Source organism: Vulpes vulpes, chromosome 16 (genome assembly GCF_048418805.1).
Source record: "Vulpes vulpes isolate BD-2025 chromosome 16, VulVul3, whole genome shotgun sequence".
Taxonomy (NCBI): Eukaryota; Metazoa; Chordata; class Mammalia; order Carnivora; family Canidae; genus Vulpes; species Vulpes vulpes.
The window spans coordinates 5,599,852-5,623,847 of NC_132795.1; the positions used below are offsets into that span (position 1 = coordinate 5,599,852).

The 23,996-nt window shown below is 46.0% G+C and overlaps 1 protein-coding gene and 1 pseudogene across 2 annotated transcripts in view; both read right to left on the reverse strand.

Annotated features, from left to right (window-relative positions):
- Nucleotides 1–4,482: 4,482 nt before the first annotated feature.
- LOC140595994 (small ribosomal subunit protein eS6-like) lies at nucleotides 4,483–6,944 on the reverse strand (annotated as a pseudogene).
- An 11,900-nt stretch (nucleotides 6,945–18,844) lies between these two features.
- TTLL4 (tubulin tyrosine ligase like 4) overlaps nucleotides 18,845–23,996 on the reverse strand; it is a 41,398-nt gene continuing 36,246 nt past the window's right edge. For both annotated transcript variants that reach the window (XM_072742944.1, XM_072742943.1), the window contains exons 12-19: nucleotides 23,694–23,792; nucleotides 23,251–23,385; nucleotides 22,830–22,967; nucleotides 21,372–21,474; nucleotides 20,494–20,704; nucleotides 20,294–20,364; nucleotides 19,799–19,884; nucleotides 18,845–19,372 (exon numbers count right to left, since the gene is read on the reverse strand). In XM_072742944.1, coding sequence (XP_072599045.1) covers nucleotides 19,114–19,372; nucleotides 19,799–19,884; nucleotides 20,294–20,364; nucleotides 20,494–20,704; nucleotides 21,372–21,474; nucleotides 22,830–22,967; nucleotides 23,251–23,385; nucleotides 23,694–23,792 — 1,102 coding nt within the window. In that variant the 3' untranslated portion in view covers nucleotides 18,845–19,113. The remainder of the gene's footprint in view (nucleotides 19,373–19,798; nucleotides 19,885–20,293; nucleotides 20,365–20,493; nucleotides 20,705–21,371; nucleotides 21,475–22,829; nucleotides 22,968–23,250; nucleotides 23,386–23,693; nucleotides 23,793–23,996) is intronic.

The window sequence follows — 23,996 nt, forward strand, 5'->3', positions numbered from 1 at the left end:
GGGAGACTGGCCTCTTGTAAAGTCTGTGCTAACTGCAGGTAGTTAGTGTCAGAATTGCAGTGTCGTACCTACCCCTTCCCTGTGGTTAAGCAATCACGCTGTGCCCAGTGCCTGTGAGGGTCCCAACCTGGCCTTCAGCTGCTGTTGGCTCAGGCTGCCATTAACGGAAATATCCTCATTTCTGCCTGGCTGCAAACTCCTCTCCTCTTTCTGACCAAAGGGCTCTTAGGTACAGTTCCCACTCACTCTTTCCTCACCCAACACACACATCTTCTCCTACTTCTACATCTTATATGGGCTCCTGGGAGCATCTGGGTCTTCCTGAACTCAGGCAAAGAGAACTTGAAGGTCATCTCAGGCCCATCTGCCTACATATCCATATGTCCTCATATTGGGCATGAAGGAATCTCTGGGACTTCCCTTCCAGGAGGCTGGTGCAAGGCTTTTCTGTTCTGATTCTCCAGATCATTGGCAGAGGAGAAGTACAGGACACAGGCCCCAATCTCAGAGACACACATCAGTCTAGAAGAAGGAGGAAGAAGAGAAGAAGAAGGGGATGGGAGAAGGAGGAAGAATTAACATTTGAGGACTTACTGTGTGCCAGGCACTGGTCTGAGACTTTCCTAATATTAAATCCATTGGATTCCCGCATCAGCACTACAGTTTACATTATTATCCTAATATTTTAGAAAGCAGAGGGGTAAAGATTAAAAATAATCTGCCCAAGTCACACAGCCAGTAAAATCAGAGCCCAGAATTCCAAAACCGAAAGTTGCCATGATCACCAACGCTTGTCATGAGCACATATGCGCTGCATCATTTCCGCATGTCAGTTTTGTTCAGTCATAAAGGCAGGTTAACATGACTGTAAAGCAGAGTCAGGATTCCAAACCCAAGGACATCTCACCACATGTTTAACTTGGCTTCTTTCTTAACACAAAGAGGGGCACCTGGGTGGCTCATTTGGTTAAGTCTCTCTCTCTCTCTCTCTTTTAAGATTTTATTTATTCATTATTCACCTGAGAGAGAGAAAGCAAGCTTGTGTGCAAGTGGCAGAGGTGGGGGGTGTAGGGAGCAGAGGGAGAAGGAGAAGCAGACTCCCCACTAAGCAGGGAGCCCAATGAGAGGCTCGATCCCAGGACCCACAGAGATCATGTCCTGAGCTGAAGGCAGACACTCAACCAACCGAGCCACCCAGGCGCCCCAAGTGTTTGACTCTTGATCCCAGATGAGTTCAAGCCCTGTGATGGGTGTGGAGCCTCCTTTAAAAAAAAAAAAAAAGTCACGCAAGGCTCAAGGCAAGTCACACAACAAACAAGATAGAACAGGGGTTGGAAGTTAATGAACCAAAAGTGAAGTCAGTCTGAACCGCCCCTGAGATAAGGCCTCAGATAAGGCCTCCGTCTGGTCCAGGTCAGCTCTCCGCACTTACTGCTCATTGTGTTCAAGCCGTGAAGGATCTCGGTTCTCTCTGAGACCTATTGGGCAGAGCCTTTGGCAGCTGCTGCCTTTTTTAAGTGGTCAGACATAGAGGAGTCAGTGTCTAGAGAGTCTGACCGTTTGCTGGAAAAATCTTTTTTAACAGGGATTTGGTCAGTGTCGGGCCCTTGCAGACCGCCTCTGTTTCTACTGGTTATCAGTTCCGGTGCGTCCTCAGCTGTGGCCCGGCTCGGTATCTGGTCTGAGCTGCAATGCCCTGCGCGGCCTGCACCATTGCTCCACACAGGCCACTGCTTGACATGAGTGACTCCATCTTGCTCTCTGCAGTGCTCTGTACTGACTTCCTTTCACCAGGCCTCCTCGCCATTGCCTCCCCTTCTGCCACCTAAGGTAACAAATACATATTTTTCTAAATATCTCATAACATGTCTAAGCTTGAAATTTTGTGAACAAATAAATGACTATCTTCTTCTCCCTAAAATCTTTCCCTAAAAGGAATGAGATAAAACACTCCAGCCACTGCTTCCTTGATGGGTGAGGGCCACCCGATGAAAAGGGAACCACTGGGAGTGTTGCTATACTCTGACACTTGAATGGGGCTCCCTAGCCTGACACAAAAGAGTTCCTGGAGACAGGAGACAGTTTGACATGGTGGAAAGAGCAAGGGTTGTGTTAAAATGCTCACAACGTGGGGTGCATCTGCCTTCCGTTCAGGTCATGATCCCGGGGTCCTGGGATTGAGCCTGCCCCCACCCCCAACCCGGTTAGACTCCCTGCTGGGGTGGGGGGGCCTGCTGCTCCCTCTCCTCCCCACTCTTGCTCTCTCTCCCTATCCCTGTCTCTCTCTCTCTCTCTCAAGTAAATAAATAAAATCTTTGTTTAAAAATGCTCACGTTTCATTAAGAAGAAACAAAAACATGTTATAAAACCATTTCAACAATTTGTCTCTCTCCCTCCCTCCCTCCCTCCCTCCCCCTCACACACAAAATTGGAAATACACACACCAAAATTAATAATGGTGATAAATTGGATGTGGCTTATATTCTTTATCCTTTTCTGCAAGCTGCCTTGATTTTTAAAATGAATTTCTTTATATGAAGAAGAAAAATGTTCAGGACAGTAAAGCACATAGAGTCCTGGCTTTGTTACTTACTAGCCATGAGACTTTGGGGAAGTTATGTAACCCCTTGAGCAAGCCTCGGTTCTTAAGGAATGAAGTAAGAATAATACATAGCAAATTTCCAGGGCTGTTGTGAGGATGAAAGATAACATAAATCAAGTTCATCACTAGATTATTATCATTACTGTCATATACCAGGGCATCGTGTTTAATCTATAACCAGGGCTCTGTTTATTTTTTTTTTAAGATTTTATTTATTTATTCATGAGAGACACACAGAACACACCCTGGCCTGAAGGCGGGCGCCAAACCACTGAGCCACCCAGGGATCCCCATCTGTTCACTTCTTTTAATGAATGGATATAAAAGTATTGGGATGCCTGGGTGATTCAGCGGTTGGGTACCTGCCTTCTGCTCAGGGTGTGATCCTGGAGTCCCAGGATCGAGTCCTACATCGGGCTCCCTGCATGGAGCCTGCTTCTCCCTCTGCCTGTGTCTCTGCCTCTCTCTGTGTGTCTCTCATGAATAAATATATAAAATCTTTTTTTTAGAGAAAGAAAGAAAGAAAGAAATAAGAGAGAAAGAAAGAAAGAAAGAAAGAAAGAAAGAAAGAAAGAAAGAAAGAAAGAAAGAAAAGTATTGATTCAGGAGTCCCGGGGTAAGACTGGAATTCTCCATTTGTAACAAGCTCCTAGGTAATGACAAGACATCTGGTCCATAGACCACATTTTGAGTCACAGGTCTGGAGGGATGAAGACACTGAGGGAAAAGAAGGTATAGCTGATCACTGCAAGTATTTTCAACTGTGGAGCATTGGGAAATTCTGGAAACAGGCAGAAGGTTGAAAGTCCAGGCTTTAATTTCAAGGAGAACCACTTAGGAGAGATGGAGAAAGTACAAAGAATGTTGGCAGAACTTATGGGGGCCTTCAGCACACAGCCAGTTTCTCCTTCAGGACATTTGCCAGATTCTAGGGTTGCAAAGTGAGAGATTGAAAATCTAAGAAGAAAAGCCTCCCCAAAGCAGAGCATTGCTTTTAGCAGCCTTGCCATATGCATAGAATTAAAAATATTAATTTTAAATAATAGGTTCTGCTCACCTAATTCCCATGTGTCCCTCGGGTGGGGAATACACCACCAAATGGTGCTTGGATGCCAGCTGGGTGTCCTACAGTTCAACCCGATTCTGACACTAGGTGCCCAGAGATAGCATCAGATTCCACAGCTTAGGAGCTCAGTCCCACCAAACAGCCCCCCACCCCTGCATGTGCAATTGCAAGCCCAGGTTATCTGTACTTCTGACCACCCAGCTACAGCCTGGAGGTTCCCATGGCCTCCTCCTTAGACTTCAGATGCCAGCCATGAATTCAGGTAGTTAGTTGTCTGTACTTCTGACCAACTAGCTGTAAATCAGAGGGTTCTAAGTTTGGGGCTTTGATTAATTTGCCAGAGCAGTTCACTGAACTCAGGAAACCCAGTCACTCATGAGATCGCTAGTTTATTACAAAGAATTTTAAAGGAGATAAATCAACAGCCAGACGAAGAGAAACATAGGACAACATCCAGAACAAAGGAGCCTCTGTCCCCGTGGACTTTGAGCCCAGCACAGAGGCATGTGGAAGCCTTCTGGTTCCCCAAACTGGAAGCTCTCCAAACCCCATCCTTTGGGTTTTTTACGGAGGCTTCATTACAGAGGCATGTTGGTGAAATCATTGGCTGTTGGTGATTGATTCCACCTCCAGCCCCACTCCCCTCCCTGGGAATCAGGGGTTGGGACTGGAAGTTCCAATCCTCTATTCCTGGTTGGTTCCCCCTGGCGACCAGCCTCCCCTCTTAGGTGCTTTCCAAAAGTCCCTTTATGAATGTAAACCCAATTGGGGCGCAAAGGGGCTTGTGAGGAATAGCCAGACACTCGTTGTACCTTTATGGCTCGGGAGTGATTTCGGGAACTGAGGACGAGAGAGCAAATGTTGTAACAAAAGATTGTCCCACTGGTCTTATTGCTCAGGAAATTCCAAGGGTCCTAGGAGCTGTGAGCCAGGAGCCACGGATGAAGAATATGTTTTGGTCATCTGCGTGATATATATATCATAAATCACAATGTCATAGTAATAATAATGCAAAAGGCAGGAAGGTAACTGGAGCTAACGTGTTCTAACATACTGAGCATGACACTTTAAAACCAGTCATGTGTATTAGATTTCTGCTATTGCTGCATAACAAACTGTCCAAATAATTAGCAACTTAAAACAACAACTGCCGTGTTACAGGTTCGAATTCTGTGAGTCAGGGGATCGGGAGTGGGCACAGTGGGAATCGCTCGTTTCTGTTCTATGATGTGTGAGAGCTCAGGCTGAAGGATTCAAAGGCTGAAGGCTGGAAGAATCTGGACGTGCCCAGTGACTCAGGGGCAAGGATTGCCATCCAGAATGTCCTCACATGGCTTTTCTGTGTGGCTGGGCTTCCCAGGAGTGAAGCAGTAGGACTTACCACTACACGGCAGCCCAGGGCTCCGAGCATGAATGTTCCAAAGAATAAGACAGAAGCGGCGTGATCTTTTATTAGCCTGCTTCGAAAGTGACACAGCATCCGTTTTGCCATACGCTTTCGTCAGAGAAGTTCCATGCTCAGGGGGAGGGATGGTACACTCGAATTCCTAATGGAGGAGTGACCAGATCAGTTATAGAATTACATGAGTTTCCAAAGAAATTGTTGTGGTTCCCTTTGGGGGAAAAAACAAACAAAAAACCTCCCACTTGAGCCATCTGTTTGGGGTGATGAAATATTTGGCAGCACGTAGAGATAATGGTTATGTAATAATGTGCATGTCATTAATGCTACTGAGTTGTACATTTAAAATGGTTAAAATGGGCCAATTTTATTTTATATATATTTTACCACCAAAAAAACCCACAAAAAACAAAAAACTATAGAGAGGGAGGAAGGGAGGGGGGAAAGAAGGAAGAGACGGAGTAAAAGAAGGAAAGAAAGAGGCCCAGACCAGCCCAGGGCTGTTGGGTAACTAGGCATGACACTCCAGAGAAAAGCTGGATACTATGTTCTGGGTCCTCCCTGTGCATATAATTTGTACCCCCATGATCCTCCATCTAGAAGCTTGTTAGAGCTTTTGCAGATAGTTTGAAGGATAGGAGAGGGTTTGGCTGGACCCACGATCAAGTGTACTCACTAGAGTAAACGAGAGGCTAAGAATAAAACCAAAGGACCAACTTCCATTTCCAAACCCAGAATTTTAACAGGTTTACAAGACCAACCTTGGAAGACTAACTTACAATTCCAGCAACATTAGTGAGTTTCTCAAAATCACTTTTAATGAACAGTGACACTGAGCTGAGAGCAACTCTCCGGGGCAGAAAGATCACCAGCATAGTCTCTGGGCAGTGGCGTTGCCTGAATGATATTATGTGGGTGATTGTATAACAAGGGGGCAGTAATGCTACCAAACAATGGGTACATTGTCTGTTCAAAATGAGGAAGTGGTTTCTGGTGCTGTCATCACATATTTCGTTTTCCGTTTCTATTTTTTTGGTGGCTTTTTTTTTTTTTAAGATCTGATGGCTGATGGAATTTATTTGTTACTCTTAGAAAAATCTCCTCTTGACTGGACTCAGACTTCGAGGTGGAAGGTCTCAGAGAGGACAGTCCCCGTCTCCTGGTAACCTGTTCCTGGTGCTTTTCTTTGGCCTCCTTCATTCTATTGGCCAAAGGTTTAGCATATTCTACAACCTCTTCCTTAGTTTTCTTAGTACGCTGTTCCTTCAGAGCAATACACTGACATTTGCGTTGGAGGACACGTGGAGGAACAAGACACCAGATCTTGGGCACTTTGGTCCTAGGTTTCTTATCTGCTTCGTTTAGGGGCTTTCTCACAACAAACGGGTGGACATCTTCTTTAGAGAGATTGAAAAGTCTGCAGCCTCTGCTGGCTCTTTCTAGCCCCTGGTGACCAGACACAGCGGTATCAGTGAGCCCAAGAATATCCTTCTCCACTTTTTTTGGACAATGACCAAATCTAGAACCCTGAGATTGGCATCCACAATGCAACCCTGAACAGATTTGTGCATCCTTTCTCCAGACCTCCTTGGTCTCTCACAAGAATGCCCCTTACCCAGCAGCAGGGGTTTCTGGTTTTTTGGTGGCTGGGGGCCACAGCCGCAGGGCCACTGCTGTGGGTCAAGAGCACCTGCTTCGCGGGGGGCCTTGTTTGTCATTGGCACCGTGCTTCAGACCACATGACCTCCCATTCTTCACCCAGAGCATCAGCGGCAATTCTGTGGCCATAGGCTTCTCATAAAAGGCACGAAGTTTGCATTCATCATCCACCTCAATGAGTCCTGGCAGCCAGTAGCTGGGAAAGAGCTGTTCAGTTATATTCTAGAGCAGCCTGCTGCCTGCGAGGTGCCACGAAAAAAAGTTGCATCGCACGTTCTAAACACATATGGGGGCATTAGATTTTACAGCCTTAGCCAGAGAGCTGGATGCATCTGCTGCTAAATGGAACACAAACTAGATAGAGGAGAAAAATAGAATGTGTAGGGGCCCAGGGCAGGCCGCCACCCAAGATGGGCCACTTTGGCATGGAGATTATTTCGAGCTGAAGGCAATTAAGACCCTGAGGGCTCAATAGAAACATTTGCCCTTCCCTTAACTACTTAGAAGAATTTAAATTGGGGATATTTCCCAAAATAATAGTTATTACCAGAGATAAGTTTTATCTGAGTGACCCATCTGTACAGCAGGAAAAACATACAGTTACCAGCATCTGCTCTTCTTACTGCTCTGTGAACTACATTCCTTTCCTCTGGAGTCCCGGACCCCAACCCCCTTCTCCTCATTCAGGATGACATATAGACCTCATTTCGCCTGTCTTTGGAATTTCCATGTCTGTTTGGATCCCCTGTATGTTCACTCTTAATTTTGATCTTCTCTGTCTCAAGTCAAGGACCTTGAAGGGGACAGGACATTCTGGCTCCCGGACAAAGGATACACCTTATTCCACCTCTGTGACCTTCTCACCCATATCTCCCCTCACGCTTGTATAATTTGGCAGTTGGATGCCAAAATCTAGGCAAAAATCTCTATTCAGCTTTATAGTTATTTAATTAATATTTATTGTGGGAAGATGCCTGCGAGGTGCCACGAAAAAAAGTTGCATCGCACGTTCTAAACACATATTTATTTGGAGATGGGAAGACAACCATCTCCAAAGATGGGAAATAAGTACTTTCAGCCATGTAGATTTTAAATTGTTAGGTGGGATTAGAACAGACTTTCTAGGATTATTTTTTTTAATATTTCATTTATTTATTCATGAGAGACAGAGAGAGAGAGAGAGAGAGAGAGAGAGAGAGGCAGAGGGAGAAGCAGGCTCCATGCAGGGAGCCCAACGTGGGACTCGATCCAGGGACTCCAGGATCATGCCCTGGGCTGAAGGCGGCGCTAAACAGCTGAGCCACCCAGGGATTTCCAGGATTTATTTTTCCCCACTATCCAAGTGATACTCTTCTGAATGTTCAATCTGGTGTCCCATGAATTATACATTTTTTCCACTTTGGGGAGAACACTATCTATTCCTGCCTCTATATGAGTTCTGAGGATTGTGCCCTGGGTTTGCCCCCCAGGCCCGGGGGGGTTTCTTCTCACACATGCGCTGATCCGAATTCAGCTGAAGACCCAGTAAGGCCGCTCTGTAGATCGAGCCATGTCCCTGTCTCCCTTTCTGGGCGTAGCTCTCTTCTTTGGGAATCTGCCTGTGAATTCCTAGCCTCTCCGACTCCTGGTCCCACTTCTTCAGCTCAGGGGCTCTACCAAGCTCCTTCTGGGTTCCAGTTCCCTGAGCATTGGCCCAAAAACTCTCTCCAGGTGGTAAGCTGGGGCAACCGCAAGGATTACATTGTTTGTTTGCCATCTCTCAGGTCACTTTCCTAAGCCGCCTGACGTCCAGTGTCTGAAAATCATCGTTTTCTATTTTGCCCCCTTTTCAGTTGTTTCACGGGTGAGGGCAAATCTAGTCCCTGTGAGTTCATTTTGGCTGGAGACAATCACATAGATTTTAAATTAGAAAACTTTATTGTTGTCTCCCTTAAAAATTGCCCTTGACTCCAAACATGTGTTATCTTTTATCCTGGGGAGTTGGTTTACCATCTTCAATATTAGGGGTGAGGGTTGTCAGGATAGGTGTCAGATGGGAGTTGGAAATTCTCTTTAATGATACTACAGCTGTCTCTGTAGAATTAATTAGCTATAGGTTGATCACTATGATGGGTAGCATTGGTCTTGAATTTGGCTTCTCACATAAATAAAATCTAATTTGCAGTTTGAACTTCTAGACCCCAATTTATGAAATCTCTCTTATTTACAGCTGCACCTCTAAGGTACATAATGGGGTAACTTTTAGGATATGTAATCACTAGGAAACCTGTAAGTGTAAATGTAGGCCTTTTTATTCTAGAGTAAATGCAAGCCACTATTTAGAGTGGTATGAATAAAATAGATTTTTTTAAAGGATTTTATTTATTTTAGAGAGAGCAAGCACACAGAGCAATAGGAAGAACAGAAGGAAAGGGAGAGGGAGAGAATCTCCAGCAGACTCCACACTGAGCATAGAGCCTGATGTGGGGTTTGATCCCATGACCCTGAGCCAAAACCAAGAGTCAGTTGCTTAACCAACTGTACCACCCAAGTTCTCCTAAAATATATCTCGAGACAAAAGAAAAGGAAAGAAAAGAAAACCCACAAATTTGGGGATGTGCCACAAATACTCAAATGATGATATTAGAAACTCCTTTTGACAAAGGGCATGTACTGTCTATTTCATCATTTTTCAATGAGGGAAAATGCATAGGAAGCACATTATATGGGGAAAAAGCCCCACTAAAAATCATTTCTAAATCATTTAAATATTACTTTATGAACTTTTAGAGTAACTCTGACCATATGGATTAATTCACTGTCACATTTGTCAGTCTTCTAATATTTTTGACTCATTTTTTGGCTTCATCGTCCATCCTTCCTTCAGGCCAAGTGTTCCCCTGATTTCTGAAAGTCAGTAACTGCTACCCAGGCACTGGGAAACCAGGCAGTACATGCATTCATTAATTCATTCAATAACCTTGGTCAAGTCATCGAACCTCTTTGAACCTCATTTTTCTTATCTGGAAAATAGAAATCATAATAATACCAACATTGAAGGCATTTTTTGGTAAGAATAGGTATGTGGGCACACATGCATTTATGTGCATGCTCGTGTGTGTGTTTCCTCCAAGAACAATGCCCGAGTCATAATAGAAACTCATAAGCGATAGCTACTATTTATTTTGCTTAAGCATCCACTGTCAGAAGTACACATATAAATAAAGTGTCTGTAATACCTCTTCTTTGATTTCTCTTCTGAAATATATCATGATGAGATTCTCAATGTCCAAGGCTTCATCTAGTGATAGCACAACCCATAGGGTCATTTGTGGAGGCTAGAGAAGGATTGCAAAACAAAACAACAACAACAAAAAACCCTCTTTCATCCCCAGGGATTTGAGATTTTTCCAATGTGATAAAGGCAACAGAATTTCTCTCAGCTAGTCTCAGGTATGATTGCTGAGATACCTGGCACTTACCAAGCCCATGGATCCTGATTTTGAATCAGTTCCAAGAAAAATGACTTAAAATTTGTATTCCTCTGTATTTGTATTCAGATTTGGGTTGGCTTGTTTCAAGTGAACTATCTTTCAAATTTTAAATATATCACGCACTGACAATATTATGACTATCGTAATTATTCTAGAGAGCTACATACCAAGGCTGATAATGTCCTTGTCACAGCATTATCAGTTGCTGATATGAGCTGGGAATTCCACCCCTACGTATGTGCTATGATGCATTGAATTGTGTGCCCCCAAATTCATATATTGAAGTCCTGACCCTCAGTAGCTCATATTGTGATCTTATTGGGGAATAAGGTCATTGCAGGGTGTAAATAGTTGAGGTTATACTAGAGCAGGGTGGGTCCTTATTCCAATCTGGTGTCCTTATGGAAAGGGGAAATTTGGATACAGATAGGCACACAGGGACACCAGGACATGTGGACCTGAGGGCAGAGATTGGGTGTTAGGTCTACAAGCCAAGGAATGCCAAAGATTATCAATGAACCACCAGAAGCTAGGAGAGAGGCATGGAACAAATTCTCCCTCATATCCTCAGAAGGAACAAACTCTGGAGACACCTTGATTTCAGGTTTCAAGCCTCCAGAACTGCGAAACAATTAATCTCTATTGTTCTAAACCAACCACCCAATGTGTGGTACATTGTCACAGCAGCCCTGGTGAACTAATACAATATCCAAAAGAATTGACAACAGGCACTCAAACTAATACATACACAGGTGTGTTCACAAGAGCACTCTTCACAATAGCCAAAAGCCAGAAACCATCCAAATGTTCACCAATGGATGAATGGATAAATAATAGTATATACTGCTGGGGGATGTGATTCTTAAAAAACAAACAAAAAACATTGGGATGCCTGGGTGGCTCAGTGATTGAGCCTCTGCCTTCGGCTCAGGTCGTGAATCCAGGGTCCTTGGGATCAAGTCCCACATCGGGCTCCCCATAGGAAGCATGCTTCTTCCTCTGTCTCTACCTGTGTCTTTCTATCACTCATGAATAAATAAAGTCTTAAAAAACAAAACAAAACAAAACATGACCACTGATTGACCTGTGAACTGGATCCAGGCACTCCCTCTCTCCCCTGTCCTTGAAATGTGGGTTCCACTTGCTTTCCCTGCTCCAAGGACAGAGCGTTGGGGGTGGTGATGAGGTGTTGAAAACACCTGCATAGTATAAGTGGCTGAACCCAAGTAGGGCCTCTTTATAAGCTTTTAAGATTTGCAGGACGGGTGTGGGGATCCATTCACCTTGCTGCCACCCAACACAAGCCACATATGTAAGTTCCCTTTGCTAGTATTAAAGTTGCCACCTACCAACGCTGGGGTGGCCTGCTTCTTTCTTCAGCCTCTCCCCACCCTCTGTGTATGCGAGCTGGTTTCAGATTACACCAGGAAAGCTTAGGAGGTGGTTGTGAATCTACACAGGCACACAATGGAATATTATTCGGCCAAAAAAAGGAATGAAGTGCTGATACATGCTACGAAGTGCATGGACCTAAAATATACTAAGTGAAAGAAGCCGGGCACAAAAGATCACTAATTGTAGGATTCCATTTACATGAAATATCCACAATAGGTAAATCAATAGAAACAGCAAACAGAAAGTGGGGGCTGGGGGTAGGGGTGCTAGAGTTTCCCCTTTTTTTTTTTTTTTTAAGATTTTATTTACTTATTCATGAGAGACAGAGAGAGAGAGAGGCAGAGACACAGGCAGAGGGAGAAGCAGGCTCCATACAGGGAGCCCCATGCAGAAATCAATCCCAGGACTCCAGGACCACACCCTGGGCCAAAGACAGGCGCCAAACCACTGAGCCACCCAGGGATTCCCCCCTAGGGTTTCCTTTTAGATTGATGAGGATGTTTTGGGACTGATGGCAGTCACACATTGTGAATGTACTAAATGCCACTGAATTGTTCACTTTCAAACAGTTAATTTGGGGACGCCCAAATTAGTTGCTTAAGCAGCTGACTCTTGATTTCGGCTCAGGCCATGATCTTGGGGTCCCCAGAATAAGCCCCACATCAGCCTCCACATTCAGTGGGGGATCCACTTGAGGATTCTTCCTCCCTCTCCCTTCGCCCCTCTCCCTACTACTCTTTCACACAAGTCTTTTAAAACTAAGTTAATTATGTTGTGTCAATGTTACCTCAATTTCTAAAAAAAAAAAATAATAGTAAGTGCTATCTTAAAATTAATGTACAGGTCTTAAGCACACAACTTGATGAGTTTAACTAGTGCATTCCCTACGTGAACAACACCCCCATCAAGAATAGAGCATTGCTGGGCGCCTGGGTGGCTCAATCAGTTAAATGTCTGCCTTTTAGCTCAGGTCATGTCCCCGGAGTCCTGGGATCAGCCCAAGGTCCAGCTCTCTGCTCAGTGGAGAGCCTGCTTCTCCCTTTCCCTCTGCCCCTCCCCATGCTCATGCTCTCTCTCCTTCCCTGGCAAATAAATAAAATCCAAAAAGAAAAAAAAAAAAAAAAAAGAAAGAACATTGCCATCACTCCAGAAAGTTCCCTGACACCATTAACTCCCAGAAGGAAATACTGCTCAGATTTTAATCCCCATAGTTTACTTTCCTCAGTTCTTGAACTCCATGAGTGGTACAGCATGTACTCTTTTGCATCTGGCTTCTTTTACGCAATATAATTTTTTCCAGACTCGGGTTGTTGAATAAATCAGTAGTTTGTTTCTTTTTATGCTGAGTGATAGTATTTCTGACCAGTTTATCTGAACTTCTATTGAGAGACATTTGGGTTGTTTCCAACTCTTTGTTATTATGAAGAAAGCTGCAACAACATTTTTGGTGGGTGTATTATTTTATCGGGGAGGGGTTATCTAAGAGTGGAAATGCTGAATTGTAGGTAGATATATGTTAACTCACAAGAAACTGCTGGTGCTCCACAGCAGTTGTACCATTTTACATTCACAAGTCATATGTGAAAGCCCCGATGGTATAACCTCTCCAACATTTGGTCTTGTTTGCCTTTTAAACTTTAATTATTCTGGTATTATCTCATTGTCTTTAATTTGCATATGCATCATAAAATGGTATCTCCTTGTCCTTTTAAAAAAGTTACTTTATTTACTTACTACAATAAAATTCACCCATCTCAAGTGTCTAATTTGACTACTTTTAACAAATGTACAGTCATGTAACCACTATCACAATCAAGATAGAGTATTTCCAACATGCCCCTGAACAGTCAATCCCCTCCCTCATCTACAGTCTCTGGCAACCACTGATAGGCTTTGTCACTAGTTTGCCTTTGTTATATTAAGTGGAATCGTAAAGTACATAGTCCCTTGTTTCTGGCTTTTTTGACTTAGCACAATGCTCTTGAGATTCATCCATATTGTTGCATATCAGGTTTTTGAGTTTTTGGTTCTTTTGAGAGAGAGAGAGAGAGAGAGAGAAACGTGAGTGTGCATGCTGGGGTGGGGGGCTGGGGGAGGCAGAGGGAGAGAGAGAATCCTAAGTATGATCCACGCCCAGCGTGGCACCGACGCAAGACTTGATGTCACGACCCTGAGATCACAAACTGAGCCAAAGTCAAGAGTTGGACACTTAACCGACTGAGCCACCCAGGCACACCAGCTTATTCCTTTTTTTATATGGAAGTAGTATTGAATAGATGTATCACAATTTATTCAGTAGTTGTTGGATATTTGGGTTGTTTCCAAGTGTTTGCTACTATGAATAAAGCTGCTATGAACGTTTGCATGCAAGAGTGAACTGCTGGGTCATATGTTGGAGAAGGTTTCACTTTACAAGAACCTACCAGGCTGTTTTCCAATGTACCATTCCCACCGGCAATGTGCGCATTCCAGCTGCTGACACAGGGTATTTTCAGCCTTTTTCATTTGAGCCATCCCACTATGTACGCGGTGTCTCCTTGCGGTTTTTCTTGTATTTTGGTTTTCTTTTGTTTTGCTCCTTTCCCACCCCACCCCTACCCGCTTATGTCAAGGGCTGACTTTCAACAGATCCCAGTGAGGCTACTGCTCAGCTACTTAGCAACCCAGACCCAGAAACAGGCCCTCTACAAAAAGTGTAACACCAGGTTCTCCTTGAATGTGCCTCGCATGGCATGCAAGGAGGAGGCTCCTTCCTTCGTGTCTCTGGAGGAGCGGCTCTCCGCTCAGGCAGCAGGCACCTGCGAGAATGGGTGGAGGCCCAGTCATGCTGCCCTACCGTTTAGCCTCAATAACATTCTGACCTAAAGGGTCAGTCACAATCCTACAGATGGTAACTTTGCCCTCACTGGATCCTCATTCAAGCATATACACCAAATCTCTGAACTTGCATCTTTATAGTTTTAAATGCACTTTCCTGACAACGAATGTTAAAGGATCCAATCTTTAGAAGTTAATTATCTTGATGAAATCATGAGGTTTTGTATCTCACAAATAGTATTAAAGTAGATTTGGTTAGTTTTATAATAGCAAAATGCTGTTGTAACAGTTTGTAGAACTATTGAAATAGTAACATGCTAGGTTACTATTACTTGATGGAAAAAAATCCTTTTTGTGGTGTTCTTTTAGAATCTATTTTTTTAAAGTTTTATTTAAGTAATCTCTACGCCCAACTTGGGGTTTGAACTCACGACCCTGAGATCAAGTCACATGCTCTTCTGAGCCAGCTGAGAGCCCCAGAATCAATTTTAAATCTGCACTATGGGGGATCCCTGGGTGGCTCAGCGGTTTAGCGCCTGCCTTTGGCCCAGGGCACGATCCCGGAGTCCCGGGATCAAGTCCCACATCGGGCTTCTGGCATGAAGCCTGCTTCTCCCTCTGCCTGTGTCTCTGCCTCTCTATCATGAATAAATAAACAAATCTTAAATAAATCTGCACTATGTTATCACTTTGTCTAATGTTTTACATATATTTCTCATCCCCATTTAACCCTCACAACTACCCTATTTCGTATGCTTTGGCCTCCCCACTTCATTAATGGAAACACAGAAGAGCTTTTCATTGTGTTAGCTTTTCCAGTGACAGTCCCTAGCATTCTGTGTCCTAATCCATTATAATAAAGGCGCAAATAAGTTTTAGAAAACTATTGATCCTTCTTGTATTCTTTCATCTATGTGAGAAATCTGCCAAGAGCAATGTAAGACTGCTTGCAGTTTTCATTGCTCCAAAGCTGATGAAAGGTCATGTCAAAAGAGCATCTATTGATCCCTGGACATTAACAAGGATGCAAACTCTGCTCAGGTGAGGGTAGAGGTGGGGTCCAAAGGCCAAGGTCTGAGAGGCTGGATCAGAATCACAAGTGGCATGAAATAGAGGTGCCTCAGCTACACATCTCTGAAAAGTCTCAAAGCAGTTGGGGGATTCAATCAGTAAGTACACAGCTGAATCCTAAGTCTTAAAGGACAAATCCAGAGAAAACAGGAAGGGGAGGTCCACTGGCTGCCTTTAGTGACCCTTATTTGTGTAATTAATTCAGCTGACAGGGACATGGAATTACCTACCATGCGCTGGGTTGTCCACCTCTTTCACTGGCCCAGTGCTGGATGGTCCCAGGGGACCTCCAGGTGTGCTGTTTGGCTATGGTGATAGGGATAACCACCCTCAATGAACAGCCTAGAATCTTAAGAATGCACCTGTAACAGCTGTCCCGCGGCACAGCTGTTGGGTCTGCATGTTCCTTGGCCCTAGCTCAAGGTCTCCTTTCTGTACCTGCCCTGCTCCTCCCCCTTTCCTGCCACCAGGTCCCTTTCGCTCCCTTGTTTTTATTGGTTTCTCTTGGGATAGGACTGAAGAATTTCATTCAATTCACATACTTAAAATGCTTAATGTGTTTCCTGTCCCAGAGAATCTGTATTCTCTAAAATATTAATTAAAGAAATGCCCAGTGAAGAGCAAAACAGCAGAATGATTAATGCTGGTGGTGTTTGTGCAGGGTGGGAGGGTGATGAGGTATATAAAGCCTGTTCTGGCATTCCTCACCTCTAACACGTCTCAGCTGCTTCACTTCCCTGTGGAAAGGGCTTTACATTTCTTGCCTGCCTTCCCTTAGCCAAGGAGTGGGGGCTTAAGCAGAAAGTGGAGAGAAGAGTAACTGTGTATTAAGTACCTTTACAACCTAAGTACTTTTACTATGTCTTGCTTAATTTTCACAGTCCTGGCATGTAGGTATTATTTTCAAATTATTAAAAGCACCTGACTTTAGGGATGCCTGGGTGGCTCAATCAGTTGGGCGTCTGACTCTTGGTTTCAGCTTGGGTTGTGATCTCAGGTTTGTGGGACTGAGCCCTGTATCAGGATTCATGCTCAGCATGGAGTCTGCTTGACATTCTCTCCCTCTGCCCCCTGCCCTCCCCACCCGCTCATGCGTGTGGGCTCAAATAAATAAATAAATAGATAGATAAAATCTTAGAAAAACCAACCCTGACTTTAAAAAGTTAGATAAGATGCCGAAGGTCACACAGCAGATCTGAGATTAGAACCCAGGGTCAGAGTACAAGGTCCATGCTCTCTTCCTATCACAAAGCCACCTCTTCATTAGTGTTCATTCTAAAAATGGTTTTCTATCAATCCTGAGTGAATCTGAAGTGAATGGGAATAGTGACCACCTTCCATACCCCCACTCTCCTGGATCCCTACTCCATTGACCCAGAAATACCCTGTATTTCATTCTCTGGCTCAGGAACACTTGCCTGGGTGTACGTTACCAATTTAGAAAAACAGCGGATACATTCTGATGTTTACCCTACTATAGCTCCAAAATTAAACTTAAAAAAAATTTTCATTACTTCCCCTAAAGCCCTTATTTAGCTGAATACCTTATACTGTGGGTTTTCATTGCTAAACATGTATGCTGAATGCTTAAGCAAGATTCAATTTTCTCTCAAGGATGAAGGGGGCTTATAACACCCATTTTTTTCTCCCATCTGGCAAAACACACCTTCAGATATGATGTGATGTGATGGAAATTAAAAATGTCTGTATACACATGCTTTAAACTACTAAGGACACTTATTTTCACTACTCATTTAACTTACTAAGTCCACCTCTCACCCGCCGTTCCATGCTGCCACAATGCCGGTCCCCTCTCGTTGCATGGATGCTGTCTGGGGATTCTCAGATGGCAGGCCAAAGAACTGAAGTTGCTTTCCAAGAAGTAAAGCAGCTTGGCCAGGCCTCCACACTGAAGCCCTTGCACCAGACCAGACATCACAGAAGTACTCAAGCAGGTGGCCAGCTTTCTTAGGAAGACCGCATCTGCCCTTGTCACAAGGTTTGTTTTGACATTGCTCTAGAGTACTGCATGCAGGTAGGATGGGGGAGTTGGCTTCATTTCTACCCAAATGGATTTAACCAGACTGCCAGGGCCTCTGCTGCTGGGCCCGACTTTGAAATCCTTGCCGCCGAGCAGCATGTGTTGCCCCAGGACTTTGCCACCAAGCTTTCTTCACAATTGTCAACATGGCCTTCAGACTGGCCAGTGTAGCCATCACTGGGTGGCCTTGAACCCAGCCAGGCCTCTCAGTGACTTTTCTATGGCTCTATCCCAACTTTCCACTTAGAACTCTAGGAGCCACAAAGCAGGGTAGTCATCTTTCCAAAACTTCAAGAGAATGAAGGCAGAGAGCCCGGGGCCAGGTGCCTTTTTACTGGGCACCACTGCTAGAAAATGAGAGTAAAGAGACCTCAGGCCTGGGGAGGGAGGGAGCAGCTACCTGCAAGTGCTGGATTGAGGGGGAGCACAGTTCAAGTGAAAACTACCTTCCCAATCACACCTTATACTTCCCCTGGACCCCACTGTGCCCCGAGAGAGGAGAATTTCTGGTTTGGGTGTTTGTGTTCTTTGTAAGCATGGTTCACTCAGTCAACATTTATCGAATGGTCACCATTTTACTGAGTCTTGGGGAGGGAGGTAGATTCAGTTAAAAGCACAAAGAATTTTGTCAGCAGTCTGACTAGAAAGCCATCCTATAGTGGTGACTGCTCCTGAAATCCACCTGCCATGCCATCAGACCTGTGAGCCAGACCCCGCTCATCAGACAGTGACAAGAGTAAGCACAACCTGAAACTTCCTCCATGTTGTAGGGAAATCACAGCTCCTGCCACTTCCCCCTGGATGGTGTCCTTCGTTGTATGAGCAGAGACAACAGCAACTGGGATTATCTGGGCTCCTTCAACGGGGCCACAGGAAATTTGCAAAGCTCACAAGACCTCTCACCTCACAGAGCATTAAGAACTAACATCCATGAGAGAGAAGTCTTGAAGGCTGAACAGGTAGTGATGTGAGGTCAGAAAAGGAAGACTTCAGGACTGTTGACTGCTGCGTATATGAAAGAAGTGAATCCCCGAAGACTGGTATGATAGGAAATGGGTTGATCATGTTTGGCCTCTCCCTGCCTGTCTCCTGAGGAAGTCTGACGTTTCTCAAAGTGGTTCCTCAGAACAGGGGGTTTGGGACATGGGGACTGAGGGTGATGATGGAGATGAGGAGGAGAGGAGGACCTTTGGAGGGACCTCCTCAATTACAGACAAAGGACTTCAGGCCCAAATGTGTTCATTGCGTCTTCTCCTCTAGAGCTGTAACTCAATCACTGCACCAAGGTCTAAAACAAACCACACACGGCTCTCTGAAGTTAGAAACCAAACCCTGCTTTATAAGGCTGAGTGGCCATTAGTGGCTTCTCTGCGGAGATATGAGGTACCAGCCAGTGAACCTTCCTCACCTTCTCCCCATTCCCACCACCCCTCCAGCCCTCTAGATACCCATTTCTGCAATTCAACCACTTCAAAAAAAATACTTTGAGGAAGGGGCCGGGGGCTCAGGCTGGCTGGCCGGCCGGCTAGTTCCCATGAGGTAGCTAACACCGGTGCTCCTAGGCAGGGGCTAGTGGAGAGAGGCCAGTCATGGGCTCACAGCAGCCAGGAGTGAGTCACCGGTTGACTGGGAGGTGGGGGAAGCAGAGAGTCTCGAAGTCTGCCCAGAGTACTTCAACAGAGGTAACATCTGGGTAGAGAGGCTGGGCTCTTTGCTGATGTCCTCACTGTCCTTGGAAGAACTGGGTTTCCCCGGAACAGGACAAAGGCCAGCTTGGGTCTTCTTGGGCTTAGGCATGGTCCCGTCTTCACAGAGTGGTATGCTTCCCTCGGAGAAGCTGTGTTTTCTGAAGGAAACAGTGAGGAAAGAAATGGCTGAGATGGGACTTTAGCCTATGATCTACCTTCAGAGTGCAGACCAGGCATTCACACCATTACCGTGCTACACGCCATACAGAGGTAACTATAAAATACATCTTCTTTATCTGAAGGCTGGAGAGCTTGGTGCAAATGTGAAGTGAGAGAGGAGGGCCAAGGAGTCCGCAGGCAGTGCGCACAGCTGAGAGGGGCCATGTCTGCAGGTAATCCTGCACTCCAGCTCAGCTGTGCCAGGCAGACGAGGAGCCACCAGGCAGAGGAGATGGCAGTTGCATATCTTGCCACTCCCACCCCCACCCGGAGAATGCTGACCTCATCATAATCTGGGAAGAGAGGAAGGAGAAAACTCCCCAAACTCACACCCAACACCCTTCCCTTGCCCAGACAGTACTCACCCCAGCTTGCCACTCTCTAGTTTGGGGAAAGCGCTAAGTCCCACGTCACCCTTTGGGATGGTCAGAAGTGATGCTGGGAGAGACCACTAAAAGCAAAGGAAGCAATGAGGCCAAAAGGGCTAAGCAGAAGTCAGGCGGGAGTGTCTAAGGTCTTGGGACTCTCTTCTGGCTCTACCTCTGAGTGACCATGGGGCTCTCCTCTTCCCTACCCTTCAGGCACGGCCCATCTGGGACAAAATTCCCCATTCTCTCCAGATTCAGACAAGAAGTTGAGACTACCAAGCACTCGTTGACCTTTGGAAAAAAGGCACCCAGGGGATCCTGGAGGCCATTATTCCCTTGAAAGGGAAGGGTCACGAGACACAGAGACAGGGTCTAGGGGAGAAGGTGAGAGGGTCTGGATCTACATCCATTCCATGCTGCACTCCTAAGGTGGAGGAGGGACTGAGGCGGACTGGAGTCCCCCACCCCCACCCCCAAAATAGTATCACTCACCATTGGAGCAGAATCACAGATGGCTCCTGTGTGGAACCCTTTGTAGCACCAACTCCGAAGCAGATCTACTCCTAGGACAAGATTAGCAGGGGTGGGACTTAAGAGGGTAGAATCAACTGGTCAATTCTTCTTATCAGGGAGGCTCATTTCTTTAATCACTCACTAAACACGGCCTCCTGTGGGCAAGGAGGACACATCACCTTTGAGCTTGTTGCCATGGTACTTCTGTTCCCATTGGGTGGTGAGAATGTTGAAGTATCGTGGCTGCTCAAAAAAGCGGAGATAGCGAGAAGAGATTCGAGAAGGAAAAATTCGTTCAAATTGACCACGGCGAGAAAACTCATCCTCCATCTCAACCAGAATCCGAACATCATCTGGCGTCAGGACATCCAGCACAGATGCATAGAAGTCCTAAGGCCCAAAAACGGAAAGGAAGAGGGTGTGACAGAGAGTGTGGGCTGGAGATAGAGAATTAAGAAGCTAGGGGACAGCAAGCATGGCTCTGAGGTCCTCGGGCTCCAGGACTCCCAAAGGGAACAGCAAAGGCCGACTAGTGAGTCCGGCTGGGGACCTCGTCTGTTCTGTTGTCCAGAGAAGATACTCTTAGTCTGCGTAGGGGAGCCACTGGAGCCCAGAGGTTTTAAGAGGTCTGCTGGATGGAGTCAAGATCAAAATTTGCAGCTGAGATTTGGCAGCAGCCTTTGGTCTACTATTCTCATCTGCTCCAAAAAAGTCGTCAGGCCTCCCTGGGGCTCACTGTACCTCAAGGGAAGAAACCCGAAGGGTCTACAGCTCTGATAACAAGTAGAGCATTAAAAAAAACAAAACAAAACAAAAAAAAAACAAGTAGAGCATTTTGCTGAGAGCAGCAGTTGATTGTGGGATAAGGGACAAAGGCCAGCAACTCTCTCCTGGAGCAACATGGAGCCCGCAGATCCCTGCACACTGAGGGATCACGGAGCTGGGTTAGGAAGCCATTTTAGAGCGAGAGAAAAAATCGCTTGCCTTGGGCTCCCAGATGTTTGTTTAACCAAGGGAACTTTCTGTTGGCACTTGGGGGCGGAGGGTAATCTCCTACCTGATCGGGAATTTTCTGGGTCAGATAATAGGCCTTCTTCATCTTCTGTGCGGTGAAATGCTCCGGAGCCATTCGACATTTATCCTTGGGGGAGCTGGGCAAGCTAGTGCAGTGGATGGAAAAGAAGCAGAGGGTAAGGTCAACAGCTTCACATGCCGGGGACATGTGGAGAGACGGTCCAGCCCAGGGCCCCTAGCTTGGCTGGAGGAGAAAGACATTCTTAGTTGGGGCCACGGACTCACTGGGGCACCAAGGTTAAACGGTTTGTTGGAGGGAGTCACCCCCATCTCAAGAGAAGACAAAGAAGTTTTGACAGATGTTTGTTACTTGAGTAGATCAGACTGTAACGTACTCTACTCAAGTAACCTGTCTGAGCATCAAAGATCAAGTACCATGGAAGAACTCAAAGAGTTTAAGGTACCTTCACTGGGTTGCATTTCAGTGGTTTAAAAAAAAAAAAAAAAAGACCCTGAAATAATCGCTGCATACATCAGTTTTAGTTTAGCTCAGCACTGGCTGTGTGACCCTGGGCACATTACGAACTCCCTGCCCAGTTTCTTCATCCACATCACTATGATTGCTGCTGAGAGACATGTACATGGCCTCCAAAGAACTCACAGATGGCAGGTGTCAAATAACAACCACAGCACAGAGCCACACAGGAGTCTACAAGGCATGGTGGGGAAAGCAAGTTTTGTTCCCAGAAAATCAGGATTGGATTCCCAGCTCTACCACTCTGTAGCTGAATAACCATGGGTGAGCTACCTAATTCCAGTGATTTCCACTTTCCTCATCTGTAAACTGAGGATACTAGTACCAACCTCACAGGGTTGAGGGGGAGATGTTACAGGTGCCTCCTTACATACAGTAGGTACCGACTAAAAATTAGTTCCCTTTCCTCAGCAGTGGTTCCAAGAGGTTTGGGGCTACAGTACAGAGAGCCCACAGGGAGCTCGCTTCATGAACATGCTGCCTTCAACTAGGTTCTCATGGCAGGGTAAGGTCACAACAGGGAGGTCTGATGGAAGAGAATTTCAGGAGGAAAAAAGCTCATGAGCAGAGAAGGGGACACTATGGAGGGACAGTGAAACCATACCCACTTCAGAGAAAAGACTCAACTCACTGAGCCTTTCAATTTTGAGGCTCTAGGAGTGACTGGTTTGTCAGAGCACAGGAGCAGTAGAGAAGAGGGCGTCTGGGAAAAGGAGGCTGGGGCCTCAAATGTCCCTGTGAGGAGTTAAAAGCTGATTCCCTGGCCCTGTGGAGATTCCTGATCTGGAAGCAGTATCACCAGCAACGCTTTTAAGAGGCACTGACGTGGGAGAGGTGTGTGGGAAGACCATGGGGACAGACCGAGCAGCACGAGACAGAGAGGGCACCCCGGCACCGCTCCTTCCCACAGTCCCCACGGGGCCGTTTGCACTGTCCGCCCAGCCACAGCCAAGTGAGGAGGCTAACCTGGCACTGGAACTGCTGGAGCTGCCAGAGCTGGAAACGATATCCTCTGCGGTGGGCAGAACAAAGCCTGCCAGGTTCAGAAGGTCACGGATCATCTGGCCTTTGATGCTGATGTCCAGCGGAGAGTTGGAGTGGAGGCTTTGGGGAAAGGGTACAGGGAGGAGTCAAACCGTTTCCGGCTATGCGCCCAAAGTCAGCACCATCCCTGTGAACAGCCTGCCTTCTGGGCTCCTGAGCACCAGCATGGGGACTTCTTGCCCCACAGACCATGAATAACCTCGCCCAGGGTGGTTCCTAAGGCTTTCATTTGCCAGCCAGCGAAAAGCATGCAGGAGGGATCAAGTTGCAACATTAGAAGGGAAAGAGGACCATGAGGCTACAGGAAGGGCTCTACCATGAGCACCGTGAGAAGCCCAGTTACCTCGGGGAAATGTTGACTTCCAGGACCCAGGGCTTGAGGTTCTCGTCCAGCATGATGTCAAAGCCAAAGAGCTCATGGCAGCTGTATGGCCGCCGCACGTACATCTTCAGTAGGCTGGTCACATAGGGCTCTGACCTGGTCACAGGGAAGACCAAGTATTCAGCTCAGATCTTCCCAGAGGGACCCACCTAGAGCTGCCCTGGCAAGGGAGTTGCCCAGAGATGGGAGAACAGAAACAGCTCCCAAGAGATGCCTCTGATCTGGAGCCAGCTTTTGGAGAGGAAGTTCAGTAGAAGAGCAGAGTTCTAGCCACTCCATCCTACTCCCTGTTCTCAGAAACTGACACACAGTGCAGTCAACGTCTGGGACACAGCAGTGTGGAGGCCCATGAGAAAAGGGGGTCCAGTGGCAAGCCCCACAGCCAGGGTGGCAGTGTGACTCACGAGATGATGGTTTTGACAACAACGTCCTTTATCTTCTCCCAGATGGCATCACTATTGACTCCCTTCTGGCTCAGGTAGTTCCACAAAGCCTTCAGTGCCCTGCAAAACAGGGGGGAGGGGAGGGGGGTTTCTGGAGTTATATTCTATGAATGGGTTATGAAGAAAAGAAAAAAAAGAAGTAAGAGGACCAAAGTAATTTTCTCCATGTCTCTTCTTAGATTTTAAATTAAGAAAGAGAGAAGTATGGATGGAAGTAGACTGCTTCTGAGCTGCCCAGGGCTCATGCAACCTTTGGGTTTTCCA